Genomic DNA, 19,697 nt, shown 5'->3' on the forward strand with positions numbered 1-19,697 from the left:
CCATATCTTTCAAAACTGAAACTTTAGAGGCTCAGGATGGATGGATTATGCTCTGTATTTTTCTGCAGAAATGGCAGTCAGAAATAACTTACTGATGAGGTTTGTACTTTCCAAACACTCAGGGGTTAAAAAGCAGCCAGACCTGCAAAGCCTGATCAAGCATTTTTTTATTAAGAACACTGAACATGAAATGAAGAAGTGAAGCCTTCCCATTTGACTGAAATAAAATCCAGTCCTCAGGAGTAGCTGGTACCAGTGGCAGGCTACCTGTCTGCCTACCCTGCCAAGGGTCAAACTAAGCAGGAGTTGTACCACAGCCAGCCTGCTAAGGATAAAATGGTTTAAGGGCAGCCTTCCTCTGCTCACTGCTGATTCTAACCTCACCCTCCCCTGTCCCCAGATTACATCAGACCAAACTGTGGTGCCAGGGTGGGTGCAAGCAAGCACAGGCAGCTTCCTTTGGGCCTATTTGCATTCACAAAGCCTCAGAAGTCTTCTCACATGAAAAAGGATGTCACAAAAGTGAGATTCAGCAGCACAGTTAAGACTAGGAAGCTGCTGCCACATTTTATCCAACTACTAAGCACTTTCCTTCCTCTTTTTCTAACGGGTCAATAAAGAGCTCATTTTAAAGATCTCTAATGTTTACCTACCTATGCTATAAGGCTTTCTCCCGTGCCACTACAGCTTTCCTGCAACAGTAGGTGCTTAAGACTGTTCTCTGTGTTAAGTTTCACTCAAATATTCATGTGAAACTTCTGAAAACAGAAAAGCTGAGATACGTGGTTTATAACACCATCTTGCTCTCAGGTATTTGGCTCTAGAGAGCACTTACCTCTTCACAGTTTGCATAACTCCTTCAGGTGTTTGCCTTTGTTTGAAGTAGAGGTGCTTGTGGAAGAGAATAACTGCCCAGGTTTTCACCTTTGGCAATTTGGCTACAAAACTGCAGAATACCACATTTGGTCCTTACAAAAATAAAACAACCAAAGAAGCCCTAAGCAAACCTGGAGGGGCTGAGTAGGAGAAAATCAGCCTGTAACATGAATTCCACCCTTTTGAAATGAGAAGTCATATTAAAAGACCAGTATTCAGTTCTTTTAGGGTGTGTGTTTGGTTTCTTGTAACAGAAATACTTGTTTTACAACATAAAAAAAACCCAACAAAAACAAACAAACAAAAAGCCTGAGGCAAGCAGTACAATCCTGTCAGCCTAAATTTTGTCCTTTGAGCTCTCCTGAGGATAACAAAGACAGACACAAAAAGGAAAGAATACAAACTGGTAAGAAAACACACAAAACAAAACCCCAGCTCATTTCATGAAGAGCCTTGGTGCTTCTGGAGGCTGCTTTGGATCTGTAAATTATGCCCTAACACAATGGGAAGACAAACCTCGTGCTGCAACGTTCCCTAATGTAAAACAATCCCCTCCCCTTTGAGTTTCCCATCAATTTGTCATAAGTACTCAGGAAAAATCCTCTGACTGGTTCTGAGAGGAGTACCTGGAGTGAATAGCTGCCACAACACTTTAGCTTTACTGTCTCCTGTAGACATGCAGAGTGAAGACAAGACAGCTCCTATTGCCACAGGCCTTCAAGTTTGGTATGCATGCTGGAATGGCTATTAAACCCAGTCATGAGCAGCCTAGGTGTTTTTAAAAGTGAAAAAGCAGCAGCCCCTTTTGCTCAAATTCTTGTCACCTCTGTCACTTGCAATTTGTTAGTTCCCCTTCACAAAAGCCCCAAGCACAGGTGCTCCCACTGTCCGTGTGGGGCCAGCTCTTCCTATGCCTTGAGTTCTGGCAATGATATTCAAAGCTAAGATCTGCTGTGGCAGAAAGGCTTGAAGGCAGTTCCCTTTCAGAAGTCTTTTAGGACAGAAAGAGATGCCCTTAACATCGTTATGTGGTGTATACAGGGGAGGCATATTCAAAATCAGGAAGAAGGAGAGTTGTTTAAAGGCCCCAGGTGGCAGTTTTCCTTAACCTTGTAGCACCATTAAGAGACCAAGAGATGGGCTTGTGCATGGCAGTTTCAGTCAGTTAAATTCCTTCTCATTCTTCTTGAATGCAAGACCACAGGGGACTGTCCCATTCTTCCCCACCCCAGCAGGATGCTCCAAAACTGGCAGCTGCCCTGGGGTCAGAGCAAAGAGACCTCTGGCTTCAGAGTTCTTAGGTCTCCTTGAGAACATTGATCTTGGCACAGATCTTGAGAGCTGGTCCCAGCTTGATGTTCATGGCACTCATGAGATGTTCCTCCTTCAGAAGCAACAGGGCCTGACCATCAATTTCCTGTGACCGAAATTCCTCAGCAATTTCTTGGCACCCTGTGAAGCAACCAAAAAACAAAGCAATGAGAAACACATGTGCATTGGGCACTCCCCTCACTCCTGCATCTCTGGCAGGTACAGAAAAGCAAGCTAGGAATCTAACCAACCCCTTTCCACACTCTAGTCCACAGTCTCCTTGAGCACACAGGCTACTTGAGAAATAAATGTTGAGAATCCATCTCTATGACGTACTCCAATTCAGAAACATGTCCAAAAGCAGTAGGCACCACTGAGCCCAACTCCCCATGCTACTGGATCACAGGAGTGCAGGAGAGGATCTTAACCTCACCTTGCAATGATGCAATGAACTCGTACACTTCCTCCACACTCCAACGACTAGGGTTGCTCGACAGGAAGACTGGATTGATGCCATGTAGATCTGGGGTAGGGGGCGCCATATTAGAGTTTGCCAGGTCCCTCTCTCCATGACTGGCCCTTACTGACAGGGGTCCTGGAGAGGTAGGGGACAAAGCTTCATCATAGCTGGAGTTATCAGAGCCTCGGCTCGAGTCTTCCTGGCCCTACAAGCCCATAGGAAAGAAAGAAAATAAAAGGAGTTTTGTAAGAAATTCACAATTACAAGCTGCAAAACAAGACATTGGGAGTAGCAGAAGTTGTCCCAACAGTCTGGAACAACCGTCCCAGGTTGTTGGTACAGGGGCAGCTGACACAAGAGCTCCCTCTCTTCCTCACATCAGAACTGAGGCTCATTCCATTCATCTATAGCCCAATTCAAGTCATTCATGTGAAAGACTGCTAATCAAATGGGAAAAGTGGATTGTTTTCTGCCAAGGCTGTCAGCAGCTCTCACTCACTGAGACCTTCAAGATGCACACAGGAGCAAACATAGAGTGCACAGAACAAGTATGAACGTGAATACGCTTCCTGCAGTCCATGAGGGATTGGAACAGCTCCCTGTGCCTTCTGTAACAAGTGTGTCAGCATGCCCACGGCACATCCTGCATGACTGCATCCACTGTGACAAAGTGGTACAGCCAGAAGGGACAAACCCTACACAGACCTGCCTGGACAGGTGTGTGTCCTTACCCTGTGGCGCTTGCCCTGGATCTTTGTTCGAGCGATTTCGGAGCTGCTGCGCCGTGGTCCCCGTCGGCGCACACGGGCATAGTTGGCTTCCTGGAATTCCTTCATCTTCTTTCTCTGCAGCCGGAACTGATGGCTGCAGCTGACATTGTACCTCAAGTAAGCAGAACAGCAGTTAGAAAGCAGCAACTATCTAAACCAACTACTTCTCCTTGCTCTAGATGGGGATAAGACTCCTCTTTACCATCAAATTCTGTTCCTCCTCCTTCTAGGACTTCCCCTTGGAAGAACCAGTCCAGACTTCTGACACAAGCAATATTTGGACACCAGAGTCTTGATCTAACATCTGAAGGGTCAATTAAGTAATTCCCCTAAGGGAAAAAAGACCCATAACAAGCACTCTGCTATCAATAAGAGGCAGCAATGACTAGTCTAACTTTTCCCCAATGCTCCCTTGTGTCTTTGTCTAGTACCAATGCATGAGACAGCTACCAGTATGGATTTATTTAGTCAGTCAAATGTAGATTTCTCTGAAGAGAGGTTCTTTACAGCCCCAGAATTTCCTCCTTCACAGTTCATTTTCTGAGCAAGCCAGAAATCCTGTTTATACCCAGCATCACATCCACCTCTCCAGACCTAGAAGCATTTACAAATAATTTAGAGTGGTAAAGGATCTCTGTGGCCAGTACATGCCACAGAAGGAGGATCAGATGTACTGAAAGGTGGTACACTACTTGGAGAAGGGGCACATGCCCAGTTCCAGCAAACGTATAGTCACAGATAAGGAATATTACATCTTGCTGTTATTACCTTTTAGCACAGGTCATGGAACAAAACCTCTTGGAGCCACGGAACTGGCTTGCTGGGGCATACTTCCCACAATATTCACACTTCAACAAGTTTGCCTTCTTGTCAAGCTCTAGTGAGATACAGAGCAACACAGCAGTTGGTAATCTGAACTGAAGCGTATCACACACCCAGTGATTCCCCATTCCACTGCTCTTCTTCTGAGCAGAGAGATGCCAAGCACTGTTTTCTACTGAATCTAGTAAGTAGTTAGCTTGGGAAGCAACTGGGAAAAGAGAAGCACAAGCTCCACTAATTAGGATATGGATATGGAACAGAGCAGGTTTTTTCTCCTGGTCAGTACCACTTAATGGAACAAACAAAAACTAGCATGTTCCTCACATCCTACAAGGCTGTGGAGGAAATCTCCATTACTCTGCTCTGTCCACACATCCTTCACAGCTTACAGTCATTAAAGACAGGTACAGTTCAGAATCTCCTGCTTACTACTGACACAGGATGTGTAGATCATATTCACAACAACAACAAAAAACAAAGCATTGTCAGTCTTCTGGCACTCAAAAAAAGCGTGACCCTAGTTCCATAGGTCAAGTCTCTAAGGAGCTGGCAGGAAGAGATACAAGTCCATAATGTATTAAGCTAGTAATACAGAGCAGTAACTTTCTATAACACTAGCTAGTCCTCCTGGTCTTGAAACTCACCCATGGAATTACTGTCCTCTCCCAGAGAATTGCTGGACAGGTTTTCATTCTGACCAGAAGGAGCCTCTCCCTGCAGTGGTTTCTCAGATTCTTTCAGCAGCTGAGAACAACCCACCTGGATAGGGAGAGAATGAGCTGGACCCACCAATAAAGGATTCCCTGTGTTCACCACCCTCTGTCAAGGTATGTGCAGCTCAAAATTCAACTCAGAAGAATCTAATAGGGAAGGAGAGATGCTGAAAAAAGTCATTACTGCTTCCTGACTCACAGGCTTGGTTGTTCGTTTAAAGGTCCCCAAGCACTATCTGCCTTGAATAATGTCCAATTTCACGTAACTCCATTTCCCCTCCTTTACTTCAACTTCACTTACTGCCTATTCAAAATGCATCTTTCCCTCACAGAGAGGAGAGCCTCCTTACAATTGCTGCAGTAATTATTGCTTTGGTGACAACTGGAGTAAGAGTTGCTGCAACACTTGTTTTACTCCTTCAAACCCCTTAATGACACCTCTTAATGCCTTGCTTCATTCATGACACCGCCCTCCCTTCCCTTCCTCTTTTACTGTCTGTGTCTCAGGCTAAAAATGCTGAATTGGAATATGGGGAAAGATACTCCTATGCAAAGATGGAAGCCCACCACCCTCTCAAGTAAGTGCTACACCTCCCTCCCCCACAACAAAAAAATCCCTACTGGAAAGGGCTCTGCTCCCTCCTGGATGACAAAGCCTTCAATGATGTGTGTGAGGATCTGGGGCTTGACGATGGCTTGCGGAGGTTTGGAGTCTCCCATCTGACGTGACACCAATGCCAGGTTTGGAGTGGAAGCAGAGGTGGGGGTGGCTGAGACTCCTTCACTTGATGTGGCATTTGGGGTTGCAATGGCAGCAGGATCAGAATTATCTGGAAAGTTAACAGCACAGGCATGAGCTAACTTCACTCTACCTACTTCAGGTCATTAGCACAGACAAGCAGAGCTCTCCTTTGTGCCTCACCTCCAAGGCCACTCTTCTCCTCCATGGTTTTGGGGTTGTCTGTTACAGGAGAGGACCTGGCAGGCATGAGTGTGGTGACACTGGCCGGCTCCTCCTTCTCTTCCTCTGACTCTGCCTTGCGCTTTACTGCCAAGGTCTGAGATTTGCCCTGCATGAATACAGAGGAACACGTAAGCAGATAGAAAAGCTCCAAAGCAAAGAACAAGCCAGATTAAAAAAAAAAAAAAAAAAAAAAAAAAAAAAAAAAAAAAAAAAAAAAAACAAAAAAAAACCAGAAAGAAAAAACAACAAAGCATCCTGCTCCATCATACTTGATTTCCAACCTGGTTTCTTCTGGAGATGCCTCTAGCTCCCACAGTACATACCTCTACTTTGGAGCATTTGCCTAACAAGGAACAAAGCTTGAGGAGACTCACTGCCACAGACTAGGATCTGATGTCCCAAGTCATGTTTGTACACTGGCAAAGACCAAGACACTGTGTGAACCTCAAAGCATTACTGCAGGAAGAAACGGAATGGCATTCACCCAGCAGTTTCCAAACAGGTTATTTGGATAAATCAGATCAGTTTCAATGAAGAGTTGAAAGAGCAGGGAACACACATTCACCAGGAGCAGAACTGACCCCCTGCTCTAAAAATCAAGACAAATCCTGCGAGACCTTCCTGAAGAAGCAGACAGAGTTTAGAAAGAGTCTCAGCAACTGGCTAAAAAGGTGTTCAAGCAAGGCTGGATGGAGCAACCTAGTCCACTGAAAGGTGTCCCTGCCCAAGGCAGGGGTGTTGGAATTGTATGATCTTTAGGGCTCTTTTAACTCAAATTATTTATGATTCCATGATCTGAGCTAGCAAAGTGCTGTTATCTCAGGGATTTAGGTAGGCCCTAGATGGACAATTCACAACAGCATGGACAAGGCCTATGGAATTTGAGTTTTCCTCTGCATAGCCTGTTGCTAGGGGATCCTCTGAGGCATAGTCAGTGGGTGGTACCACACACCAAGAGATCTGTAACCCAGAAATATCCACACTGGAGCGGTTAATGAAACACTGCAGCCTGTGGGAAAGACCCACACTGGAGAAGGATTTTACGAAGGACTATATCCTTTGTGAAAGGCTGTATCCCATCGGAGGGATTCCCCCATGCTAAAGCAAGGGAAAAGCATGAGGGAGAGACAAAACCTTATGAGCTGACCACAGATCCCATTTCTTGTCCTCCTGAACCTTTCAGGGGGAGGAGGTAGAAGAGTCAGGAGTGAAGCTGAGCCTGTGAAGAAGGAGGGAGGTGTTTTTTGCATTTGTTCTTACTACCAATTATCCTACACTAAACTGGCAGTAAAATAAATAATTTCCATAAACTGAGCTTGTTTTGCCCATGATGGTCATTGGCAAGTGATCTCCACATCCTTATCTCAACCCACAAGTTTTTCACTGTATTTTTCTCCTCCTGTTGTGTTGTGAAGGGAGAGTGATGGAGCAGCAACTTGGTGGCCATCCAGCAGCCAGCCAAGGTGAACCAAACCCCACTGTAAAATGGGATACTCAGTATGTGATATGGACACCCACCCCATCTGGGGCAGGCTCTGAGCCTCACCTATTAACTTCATGCAAGCCTTTGAATAATAATGTGGAAGAGAAACACTTGTAGTCAGTAACCTCAGGGGTTGGATTGGAATTAGTGTTTTTGAGGGTAAAAAAGTCTCCACATCCCTTTCCCCAAACCCCTTACCCATCCCATCCCACTGACCTGGGCCTGGACTGCGATTGGTGTCCTAGGAATGAACAAAGAGAATCCATATGCTATTCTCCTTCTCAATGGTATCACTTACTGGCAACTGGACAGACTGCATGTAGAATGCTGCTGGCATCTGAGCCACAACTGGAGAGGAAGCTGGGCTCTTCACCATGTGGGCTGTGCCTTGAACTTGTGCCAAATTCACCCCTGTGGTGAGAGGGGGAGCTTCCTGTGAGGATGCTGGAGCTGAAGATGATGATGGGGAAGCAGCATGGGTTTGGGAAACAGGCTGGACTACAGCTGGCATTCCCCGCGAAGTCGGCACTGCTGCAGCAATCTGAGCCAAGCCCAGTGCTTGGGCTTGGCCTGAGCCCTGCTGCCGAGTGCCCACCACCTGCACCGGGATGTGTGGAGGAGGCTGCTGTGTTGCTGACATTTTGGCAGGCCCAAGCTGAGGGGGTTTGATGGGGGTGACCAGAGATTTTGACTGGATAGGAACAGGTGACTTGGTGGCTGGCTGGCACGGACTGTCCTGCTGGAGCTGTAAATGCGGTGGCTGGGACTGCAACATAGGTTGCACAACAAGGGTCTGTGCCTGCTGCTGGTTTTGAGGGGGAGCCTGCTGCTGCGGAGGCTGAGCTTGCTGCTGCTGCTGGGTCAGAGATGCTGCTTGCTGCTGTTGCTGCTGTTGAGCAAGCTGGAGATGGGTGGCTGTGTGGAGGAGCTGGGACTGGCGGTGCTGGAACTGCTGCTGGTGAATGGCTATCTGCTGCTGGATCACCACCTGCTTCTGCAGATGGATCTGCTGCTGCTGCTGGATCAGCGAGTGTGGCTGGATCTGCGTATATGTTGCTATACAAAAACAGAGTAAGAAAAAACAGAGAACAAAAGTTAGCAACAGTGCAGCTGGGAACAACAACAACAAAAATAAGGCATCCACTGCACTGCTTTGAGACACTAAACTCCAAAATAACTGACAGCTTACTTGCAGAGGACATGAGGGATTAAATCAACTTCTTGTGCTAATAGAAAGGGATAACCCCTTGAGACAAGTCTCTGGGAGGACCAAAGCTGGGAGACATGCTGGAAAACCTTTTACCACCAGGCTTCCAAATGTCCTTCTTGTGAAGGCCCAATGATTTTGAAGAGAAAAAAGCTGAGTTTTTTACCTGAGCTGATCAGCGTCTGGCTGGGTGCTGGTGTAGCTGTCCTGGTGAGGTTCATGCCCACTGTTTGCTGTCCACCACTGTCTGTGTCACCCTTCTTTGCAGCTGCGTTCTCCGTCTCTGTCTGGCTGCCCTGGCTGACAGTCACGGCCTGGGCAGCCGCCACGGGCAGCGGCTGAACCACCCCAGTGCCCTTCCTCTGGCAACTGCCAGCGGCACCTGCTGAGGAGCTCTGGCTCAGTGCCATTGAGGGCTGGCTCCCACCGGTGGCCACCACGCCCCCGGAGACACCATTGCTGCCCGCTGCTGCCTGGCTCAGGTTGAGGGACTGGCCTGCCCCGCTGGAGGAGGCCTGGGCCACGGCCATGCTCTGGCCCGTGCTGGCGGCCTGCGGTAAGCCCGAAGCCTGGGAGCTGCCTGGCAGGGCCGTCTTCTGAGCAGAGCCTTGGAGCTGGGCGTTAGCGGCAGAGGTCTGCTGGCTCCTCACAGCCAAGTTCTGCACCTAGAGACACACACGCCAAACAGAATCCACATGCTTTATACACAGTACTTGCCGGGAGTGTGACAGAGCACGTGTAAGCAACTCACTGCTGGGGATGCAGGCTGAGTTCATGCCTCAGGTCTCATGTGAGGAGCTGCTAACACTGCAGGGCAGAGCTCAGCACGGCCCTCCCCAGGAAGCACATTATCCTGAACTCTCTCCTGCCCAATCTCTGATGGAAATAACAGATCTCATGGCACTTTGTAAACAGGATCTGGGGACACAGTCTTTTCTCCAGAGCATGGGACAGACTTCAGACCTGCCCGCCATACCCTGGCATGGGGAGTTCAGCACAGCTCTAGAAGCACTGAGTTACCCCTTAAAGACCAGTCATTCATTTTCAATTTTTGTGACCACGGATCTACTCATGGCCCACACGCTTTCCAATATCACTCTGCATTTTGGTGCTGCCATCCTCTGTATTTACTTCCGCTCCAAATGCCACGTTATCTCCAAAATTAGATCACAGTTGACTCTTCTTAAAAAAAATTGCTTCAACAACTCTTTGGCATCTTTACAACAATGAACCAACTGGATGAAGGAATACTACCTCTGGCAAAGACTCTTAATTGGAATGTGACTGAAAACTGTACATAGAACTCAAGAGTTCTTTTCACATAATCACAGCCAAGAAACTGTGAAGATGGCATTGATCCAGCCTGTGCTCACCTCAGAAATTTTAAGCAGAAACTAATTTCATCTCTGGAGGCAGACAGCAAACATGAAAACATGGTGGCAAAATCTCCTGCCTGCAGAGGAACAAGGGCTGGGGATAAAATAGCTCCAATGTGCTATACAGGGACAGCTTGAGACAAAGAGCAGAGTGTGGTGTGGCAGAAGCAGGGGAAAGGGAGGACAGTCACTGACCTGGTCTGTGTCTGCGTGGACCCCAGGAGACTGAGTGGGTGGTACCTCCTGCTGGACAGCAGCCACAGCCCCATTGGGCATCAGGATGAGCTGGGAGGCGAGAGGCACATTGCGGCCCAAGGTCCGGTTCACCTGCAACAGGTTCCCCAGCTGCGGCTGTTGGGATCAGGCAGTGTGCAGTGCAAGGAACAGAGGTAGAAGAGAGAAAGGAAGACAAAAAACCCACAAGCAAACAGATCATAAAGGAACACTAGGCTGCAATGTCACTCATTGCAAAACCACCAGCCCTCCCTGCACTGTAACATTGAATATAACCCTCTGAAGCAGGAAACTGGGAACAGTTTCCTTATGGAAACAAGCACTCCTCTATCTGGCTAACTCCCACAGACTGCCCAAGGCTGCGTTATCTAGAACTGGTTGAACAACAGCGATAAAAAGCATACATCCAAGATTAGTGCTGCTTGAAAAGTAGGGGATTACAATCTGTATCTGAAGTCAACTGGAAAACAGAAAGTAGCTACCCAAACCCCAGACTTGACTCCACAGTCAAGCCTAATGCTTTCTACCTAGCTGCACTTCAAAGCAATTAAAAGGATGACATTTGTTCACATTGATTTATTTGTCTAGGCTTACTTGAATTTTGACTTACATCCCTGAGCTCAGCAAGCAGAAGAAGAGTAATTTACCATGTATCTGTTCCAGCATTGAACCAGAACAGTAGCTTTATTTCTGTGAGCTACATTCAAGCCTAGGACATGTATTTCACATTTACACTCTAGTGAGAAGTGCTATGGAACCTTTAACATCTGCAGAGCAGAGGCACACGAGTTGTTAATATTCTCACCTGAGCCACACAATACACAGCTCATCTATCTCAAAAGCTGAGCCCAGAATCAAACCTGTGGTTTCAGGGATGAGACCTTCCCCATGCAATTTTAAAATATACTGCAACAGCCTTAAAGCAAGGTTAGTCTGTAGGTGTTGGTAATCCCAAGCAGTGAAACTCTGCAGAGGCTGTTAAGTGGGGCTCACTGTCAGGACACATTTGATGCCCATCTCTTACCCGAAGGTACATCTGTGCCTGTGACTGGTTGAGAGGAGGTGAGGTGGTGTTCCCGAGGAGCACAGACTGCGTCAGCGTGGTGGCGCTCGGGGAGCTCACGCTCTGCGACCGACTGATCAGCTGAGCAGCTGACGTGGTGGCAAGGTTGATCTTAGAAGAGAAAAAAGCTTCAAATCACATATGAAGAGATGGAGGCAAAGAAATAAGTACAAATATGCTTAGTGGGGTAAAGTCAGAACGGACATTTTACAGTTTTTTCCTGTATCCCACAGGGGACCAAGAAGAAGAAAGTTCTTGTCTTTGAGGGCTAGTCCTACAGGCTACACAATCTATATTAGCCAGAGCCCTGGATACTGACCTCATTTGTATGCTGAGCTTGAGAATCACTGTTAGCATGCAACTGCAATAAGAGATCCAAAAAAATACATCATTTTCTCCAGCCTCCCAAGTAAAGGTAAAAAACCCACAAAACCTTCTCTACCAACTCATCTACTCTCTGAGCAAATCCAAGCTCCTCAAAACTCACTACAAAACCAGACATCCTCTCATTCAACAAACTACTGCTCGGCCTAAGACAAAAGCTGCTCACGACTCCTCCTTCTTACAAGTCCTGATCCTCTTTTAATCCATGACAATGTATCCGCAAAGCCTCAGCAAACAGAGATCTATGTCTACCTTTTCAGCTAAGAGGCCTCTCCCACCTAAAAACCTCATCTGGTTTCCTCAAGCCCCACCAATAACGACAGCACCCCAAATCCTCAAAGCTGTCTGCATCTTGTTGATTCCCAGGATTCTTAGAAGCTGTGTGCATCCTAAAAGACAAGTAGGAGACAGAACAAGGTGGGGAGGGGGAGTGAGGCTCTGATATGTGTGTGAGGGAGCAGTTTTACTTACAGAAGCCTGGGTTGTGGTGGTCTGTTGCGAGGTGCTAGTGTTGGGGGAGCTGGCCTGTCTACTGGCTGCAATTGTAGCCTGCAGGAGAGATTGGCAGAGAAATGAGTGCCTGAACAAACCTTTCAATCCAGCCCAATTATTAGGCTCTGTCAGAACACCTAGTCCCTTACCCTCAGAGTGTATGACCTCCAGTCCTTCCACCCATGGGTACATGCACTACTCTTGCCCAGCCTGTCCTAGTACACACTGCAACCCTCACCCCGATGCTGGAATCCACTGTTAGCACCCAGACATTCCCTGCAATATTAGCAATTTGTTGGGCTAATTAGGCAGTTTAGTAGCAAAGCAATGATAGCACTCCAAGTAACAAAATTCAAATTAGAGAGCATATGGTTTGTGGAAGAATATAAATATTGATAGACTTATTTCCCCCTTCTGATGCCAGGGGAATTCCCCTGCATGAGTTTAGTTAGTTTTGTAACTAAGATTTGTGCAAAACTGACAAGAGGATTCTATTTCTTCTATAGTACAAGACTGCAGTCAGGGATTTTGAGAACAATTACATCCTGGACTGACTGCCAAGGAGTACAGCTACTGAGGTATTGTTACACAAAAAGAATGTATTCATGTCACACACAATCCATTTTGAGCTGATGGTTAAGTCTAGTAGGTGAGCAAAGTTGATAAAAAAAAAAAAACACTCAACATTTATGTATCATAAAATATATTGATTTATATTGATCTGTGTATGTCTCAACTAGAGACATCCTCCTGGTTGGACTGGTTTACCCTCCTGCTGGTAAAGAAAACATGGCTACTAAGTTCCAAGACAGAAATTTCAGAGAATGCTGCCTGAAACCTCATGCAAACACAAATGTTTATTCTCAGAGAAGCAACTACCCACTGATCCCTTTAATACAGTTTTTAAGCACTACTGCATCCACTGCTGATTTAACCACCTATCTTTTAGTTAAAGAAGGTGCAGGGGGTAGTAATAGGCCTCTGAAGTGCAAGTTCCTTGATGGTGATGTCAAATTTTATCTTCCCCTGCTCTGTAGCCAAAAAAATAAATTAATCTTTGCTTCAGGCTTCCAGTTGACTGGCTGTTTGTATTAACTCTGAACAATGTGTTTAGGGACTCATTGTCTCATCAGGGATCAGGATGACTCGGTGCACAAGGCACTGTATAAAAACAGAACCTCTGGATCTTCCCCAGAGAATGATCCAACTCCTCTCCTTCTGCCTCTTGGCAACTCACCTGCTGGACAGCAGCCAGGCTGTGAAGTTGGGCACTGTTAAACTGCTGCTGGAGCATAAACTGATGGAAGTACTGGGCTGCATTGGGCTGTCTCTGGAGTGCCTGCAGAGCCTAGATAAAGAAGAAAACCCAATTGTCAAAAACTGCATGCCATTGAAATGTGATTGAAGAGAGCAATGACAAAATAAGCCAGCCATGAGAACATCCCTAGAGCACATGAAAAAGCAGGCACCAGATCACCAAATCCATAGTACAGTTACAAATTTGGTGACACACTGAATCACAGGTGTATTCCAGGACAGTGGGAATCACACTTAGCAAGACTTTAATAAACTTTAGGAATCTGGGGATGTGCATGCTCACACAGGCAGACAAATGTTCCTGTGTAGTTTGTGTATGGAGAGCATAGAAAAACTGGGATGGCAAACTGATATACTCTAGAACAGCAGGCTAAAACCTATCTACTGGATCACAGTACAGATTAAATCTAGGAGGCTGGACACCGAAGGAGTAACCTATAAAACAAGAAGCCTCAGGCTACAAGAACTAAACATCACGTCTAGTATAAGAATTTCTAAATCTGAAAAGATGACAGTTGTCTAAGCACAGGCCCACCTTGACACACAACAATGCAGAGGAACACAAAAGGGCTCACCACCACTTTCCAGTGATGCACTGCCATCCCAGAGCACACCCTGGGATGTCTCACCTGTACTGCCTGCCGCTCATAGAGAGACATCTGCGAGATCTGAGGCCGGGTGCTTCCTCCAGAACTGGAGCTCCCGCTGGTGGAGTTGGAGTTCTGCTCACTTTCGGTCTCCATGGCGACAGGATCCCAGGAGCTCAGGCTGAGATGGACTTCAGATCTACATTGAAAGAACTGGAAACTAAGTCAGGCTGCAGAAAGAACCAAACTGTATTTCATTACATTAGACAGCTTTTGTACTAGAATATCTCAATACCAGTCTCCCTGCCCATCTTAGCTACATCATAGGGACCAGGGAAGCTGGGATTCTAAAATCACCCGGAAATCTTACTCACAGTTTAAATCTTTTATTACCACCATCAGAAACATAATGTGCATATTTTCATACTTTTATTGCCATGCTATAGTTGCAAGCTACAGTATCCTGAACTCTTAAAAAGGTACTGGAATGAAGAAGCAGCTGCAGCTCATTAAAACAATTCTGGTCACAGACCTGATCTCTTGACAGTAGAGACTAGCAAACTGAGGCAAATTGCACTGTGCTTCCAGTCCTCCAATGCACTTTGGCAATTTCTGATCCTCCCTTCCTCCAGTCCCTCAGCTCCAATGTCCTACTGATACAGAGTCCCTCTTTCTCCCAGTTTAGCCCCCAGCCCTTGACTCTTTCTTCTTCTGATCACATGAACTTTCCAGCTACTTGTTGCTCCCAACACATCTTAACTTGAATATTAGATTAGAATCTGGTATCTGTGGTGGCAAGTTCCTTTCAGGAGGAACAGAGTCAGAAGCAGAGTGGATAAAGTGTTCACGGGCAACACTTGAGAGGCAAAAGCTGCTGAAGAGGTCATGCAGAACCAGGGAGACCTTCCAGCAGCAGAAAGATGAGTTGCAGTGAATTGCACGACTGAGAAAGGACTGGAGAAGGCTTTCATCAGCTAAGAGGAAGAGAAGTGAGACTGAAGAGAGTGCTTGGCAGAAGAGTAGCACATTGAGATGATCAGGGAGTTTCCTTCAGCAAGAAACATGAGCTACACAGGGAGTAGCAGCAGGAGGGGCTAGAGTCAGAAAAGGGAGAGAAAAGTGATTATACAAAAGAATTCCACTGGAAAAAAAGAAAACCAACCTGAGTTTTTAGAACTCCATGCAAGATTTAAAAAAAAACAAACTTCTGGTAAGTCTCTAAATGAGACCCCTGTAAATGAGCTTCCAGGAGCCAGAGAAGCAGCACAGCCCCTTTATCTAGCCCTTTTAAAATCCAGATTCTGAGCTTTACAAACTTCACCAAACATTTCCCTGGTGTATAAGCAAACAGACCTGTGCAGCAGAAAAGGAGGCTCAACAATACTCTCAGCCAGATAACTTTTTAAATTCTGAAATGGTGCTAAGAGCAGCAGATGACTTTAAAGTAGGACAACAGCATTAACTCTGCAGAGGATGGGCGGCTAAATCAGGGAACTGCTGCTTCAATTCTGCTGCTCAAAATCTGAAATATTCTTTAACTGGCAAGCAGAGTGCTGCTGCTCCAGTCTGGTCTTCCAAATACATCTTCACCTCTGCCCTCAAGCCCTACCCAGGCATCTCCCTCCCTGCCGATGCAAAACTGGCTTCCTGCACTGCTTCAGCAGTGGCCACCGTCTCCTCAGCTGAGATACACCTCCTCCTAACTGGCCACTAGTGTCTTCAGGCACAACTCTATTTCAGCTAGAAACAGCCTGTCAATAAACCTACCCAGAATATAAAAGCTCTTGGAGAAGCAACTGCCTTAAAGATCTTCCCCAGAGAGGAAAAATTAAATGAAGCCTGAAAATAAACACTGAGAAGGGAAAGAATACAGACTTTTTGAAAGAATGAAACTGTGGTGGATAAATAAAGTACTTTGAGTGGGGCTAAAAGGCACATGAAGCTACACACATTGCACCAAGTTCTCCAGTAGCTCAGATGCCATCAGGACACAATTTATGTTTCCTTGCCCACCTCAACTTCCCAACGCAGATACTCCTCCTCCACCTCGCTTCTGGCGCTCATTAGATCAACTTGGCAGCTACAGAAAAGGTACCCTAAAACCCTCTTTTCTGCCACATCACAGAGTTTAATTACCTTACTTGTGATGCCACAAGTGCCCATGAGAGAGGAAAGGATGTAACTGATGTTCACCTTAGCTACAGCAAATACCCTTGCCCTCAACAGCTTCACCAGGAGAAGCCAGGCTTCTGCCATGGTGCTCTGCTCCACCAATCAGTGTTTCCTCAGGAAGCAGCACCACCGATTCCTAAGATTTCCAGCATTTTTGAGAGTTCCATATTGATCTAGATCTTAAAATTAGGTCCTAGCATAAAGAGAATCTTACTGCAACACCTCTGGCATGAGGCATAGAAAAATTTTGGTCTCTCTGTAGGCAGAAGGCCTTTTGGAGACGTGGACAGAGAAGCATCCGCTCACTTTGCAGAAGGGCAGTAAGAATTTTAAGTCACTTACAGCAAGGAGAGTTACCCAGCAAAACTCTTTTCAAACACAAAAGTGAAAAGGCACAGCATTTCCCCAAGCAAGTTCATCTAAGGATGGAGCTCCATGTTAGTGTAATCCGATCCAAACACAGGCCATTTCCACACAAAACGGGAGAATTACACACTGTCCCCTCCTCCAACTGCATCCCCAAGCACTTTCCTCTCACAAAAACCTAGTGATCACTGGGCTATCACATCACTTGACTCAGCTAGCTGCTCCGTGAGATGGATAACCTACTAAAAATTATTAAACCATGGATTTTCCAAACAAACAAACCAAAAAAGGAAAACCAACACACAGTTAACAACGTGGCCACTACTGGAAATTAACCTTTGAACAATAGCTAGAACTGCATCCCTAAAAGGCAGACACAGAAGGATACAAAAGCTTTTTAGCACCATGGCACGAATGACCACGCAGCAAAAATGACGGGAAGGAGAAGGGAGAAAACTGGCTCAGGCAGCAGTACAAGCATGAGAACATGGACCACTCCAAAGCCTAACCCACACTTGCTGATCTCAGCACACACCGAGAACACCACAGGTGGCCCATCTACAAGTTCTTGACCCTTCTCAAGCACAAGGGCAGACAAAAGTCAAGCCAAACAATACTCTAATCACTAAGCACTAGGTAGGAGGTTGAAAAGTTTTACTTGCTCACCCCATCCATTCCCCCGGGACATGACTGCTGCCTGCATAACAATTTCTAACTTTCCTAAGTGGTTTTGTCACTTCATCTTTGAGAAACTAAGTCAGGAAACACGTAAGATTTACACGGGTTTACACCACAGGTTTGGAGGAGCAAAGCTAGCACCCCGTACTACAGCATACTCGCTGCTGCTACTATGTGTTTCTACAACAGTTTCCAAGCCACACAAGCAGAGGTGTGGAACTGCCGGGACAAGCTGACTGCTCTGGGATGCTCTGGAAGCAGCAGTGGGTGCGACGCTCCAGCACTGCAGGACCCTGGCACCACCTGGTCCCCACCCCTCGGTGCCCAGCCCGCCTTTCCCCGCCAAGCGCCTCGCCCGGCCGGCGGCGGGAGAGAGCGAGGCAAGGAAGGATGGAAGGAGGGGAGGATGGAAGGGGACGGCGCGGCGGCAGCCACCCAGGCCGCCGGCAACTCCGGCAGCAAAGTTCATCCGACACGGCGTGCGGGCGCCCTGCCCGCCCGTGCCGTGCCCGCAGCCCCGCCGCGGCGGGAGGCGGAATGCGCCGCAGGATGCCCGAAGCCGGGCGGCGGCTGCCCGGGGGAGCTGCCCGGGGCCGGGCCGGGCAGACAATGGCTGCTCCGCCGCCGCTGTCAACTTCCATCCCGCGCCGGCCCCGGGAACTCTCCCCGCCGCGGCCGCCCGCGCCCCGGGCCCCGCCTCACCTGCAGCCGCCGCGGCTCTGCTCCGCTCCGCTCCGCTGCCCCCCGCCCGCCCGCGGGACCCGCGCTGCCGCCGCCGCACCGCAGCCCCCGCACCGCCACCGCCACCGCCGCGCCCGACACGCCCCCCGCGCGCGGGCAGCCGGGCCCGGCCGAGCGGGCGGGGCGGGGCGGCAGCTCCGGTGTCGGGGCGGGCGGGGCCGGGGGCGGGACCTGGCGGCTCCGGCGGGGCCGCGGTCTGGCGGGGCGGCCCCGAAGGGGCGGGACCCGCGCCCGCTCCGCCCGCCCCTCTCCCCGTATCCCTCTTCTTTAATCCCTTTTTTGCTTTTCTTGTTTCGATTTTTTTTTTTTTGTTGGTTTTATCGGAGGTTTTTTTCTCCTCTTTTTTTTTTTTTTTTTTTTTTTTTTAAATCTCGGCCTCTGGGGCTCCCCCGGCGCTCCGTCACTTCCTCCCTCGAGGCGCTTCCGGGCACGTGGTGCCTTCCCCGGGCGCCGCTTGCCCGTTGCCCCGGTGACGGGAGCGAGCCCGGCGCGGCGGCGGGAACGGCGGAGCAGCGCCCGGCCCGGCCCCGAGCCGGCCCCGCTCCTCGCCCGCGGCTGCTTGCTGTGCCTGCGGGGCTGGCACCGAGGCGTCACGGCGCTGATGGGAGTCACAGCCTGGTGCTGCGCCAGCCTGAGCGGGTGTCCTCTCTGCCGGGTCTCGCTTTACCGTCCGTCCTTCTGGAGACTGATCAACCTTGTTAAGTGCTAGTCGTTTTAGTCAGTACGGAATCAATTCGGTTCTGAGATCATCGAGTCCAGCCTGTGACTGAACACCACCATGTCAATAGACCATGAGTGCCACGTCCAGTCTTTCCTTAGACACCTCCAGGAATGGTGACTCCACCACCTTCCTGTGCAGCCCATTCCAATGTCGAATCGCCCTTTCTATGAAGAAATTCCTCCTGTGTCCAGCCTACACCTCCCCTGGCGCAGCAGCTAAAGACTATGTCCTCACATCCTGTTGCTAGCTGCCTGGGAGAAGAATGTAGGTTGTAAACTGTTTGTGTTGGTACCTGCAACAAGCTTTGATGAACAAACAGGATGCAGCAGGCAGTTTTTTGCCTTCTACATGTGTACACACGTAGAGGTGCACAGTAGAAACCTGCATGAACATAAAAAAAACCACAGTGCCAGAGCTCACTGGCCGCTTTTAGAAGAGAAGCTGTGCTGTGCAGGCACTTGGGCCTTGCTTCTGTTGATTATTCTCAAAGAGCATCAGTTTGTTGCCTGTCAGTTGCCTGGTTTAGGGTATGAGTGATTGATTAAGGCAAATTTACGAATTTTTAACTGTAATGTTGTCATCTTTAGATGGTAAGTGGAGAGGACGTATGTATGCATGCAGTGACAGGACAAGGGGCAATGGCTCCAAAATGAAGAAGAGCAGGTTTAGATTAATTATTAGGAAGAAATTCTTTCTTGTAGGATGGTGAGGCACTGGCACAGGTTGCCAAGAGAAGCTGTGTATGCCCCACTCCTGGAAGTGTTCGAGTTCAGGTTGTATGTGTGAGAAACAACTTTGATCAACCCAGTCTAGTGGATGGTGTCCCTGTCCATGTCCTGTTGGTTTGGAACTAGATGATCTTTAGTGTCCCTTCCAACCCAAAGCATTCTATGATTTTACAATCAACATATTTGTTTCTAAGAAAATAAATGCCCATCGGGTCAGACCAGTGACTCATCT

The 19,697-nt window shown here is 47.9% G+C and overlaps 1 protein-coding gene across 2 annotated transcripts; it reads right to left on the bottom strand.

Annotated features, from left to right (window-relative positions):
* Window positions 1–149: 149 nt before the first annotated feature.
* PHC1 (polyhomeotic homolog 1) lies at window positions 150–18,000 on the bottom strand. Of its 2 annotated transcripts, XM_036389964.1 has the most exons (16): window positions 17,978–18,000; window positions 14,102–14,258; window positions 13,393–13,503; window positions 12,135–12,212; window positions 11,599–11,640; window positions 11,241–11,390; window positions 10,178–10,333; window positions 8,773–9,271; window positions 7,698–8,455; window positions 5,875–6,022; window positions 5,574–5,782; window positions 4,884–4,998; window positions 4,186–4,294; window positions 3,379–3,529; window positions 2,621–2,852; window positions 150–2,328 (listed from the first exon to the last, which is right to left on the bottom strand). In XM_036389964.1, the coding sequence occupies exons 2-16, from the start codon at window positions 14,213–14,215 to the stop codon at window positions 2,174–2,176; spliced, it is 3,027 nt and encodes a 1,008-aa protein (XP_036245857.1). In that variant the 5' UTR covers window positions 14,216–14,258; window positions 17,978–18,000; the 3' UTR covers window positions 150–2,173. The 2 variants fall into 2 exon arrangements, with proteins under 2 accessions (XP_036245857.1, XP_036245865.1); XM_036389972.1 differs by lacking the exon at window positions 11,599–11,640.
* Window positions 18,001–19,697: the final 1,697 nt, after the last annotated feature.

Source organism: Molothrus ater, chromosome 2 (genome assembly GCF_012460135.2).
Source record: "Molothrus ater isolate BHLD 08-10-18 breed brown headed cowbird chromosome 2, BPBGC_Mater_1.1, whole genome shotgun sequence".
NCBI classification, from domain to species: Eukaryota; Metazoa; Chordata; class Aves; order Passeriformes; family Icteridae; genus Molothrus; species Molothrus ater.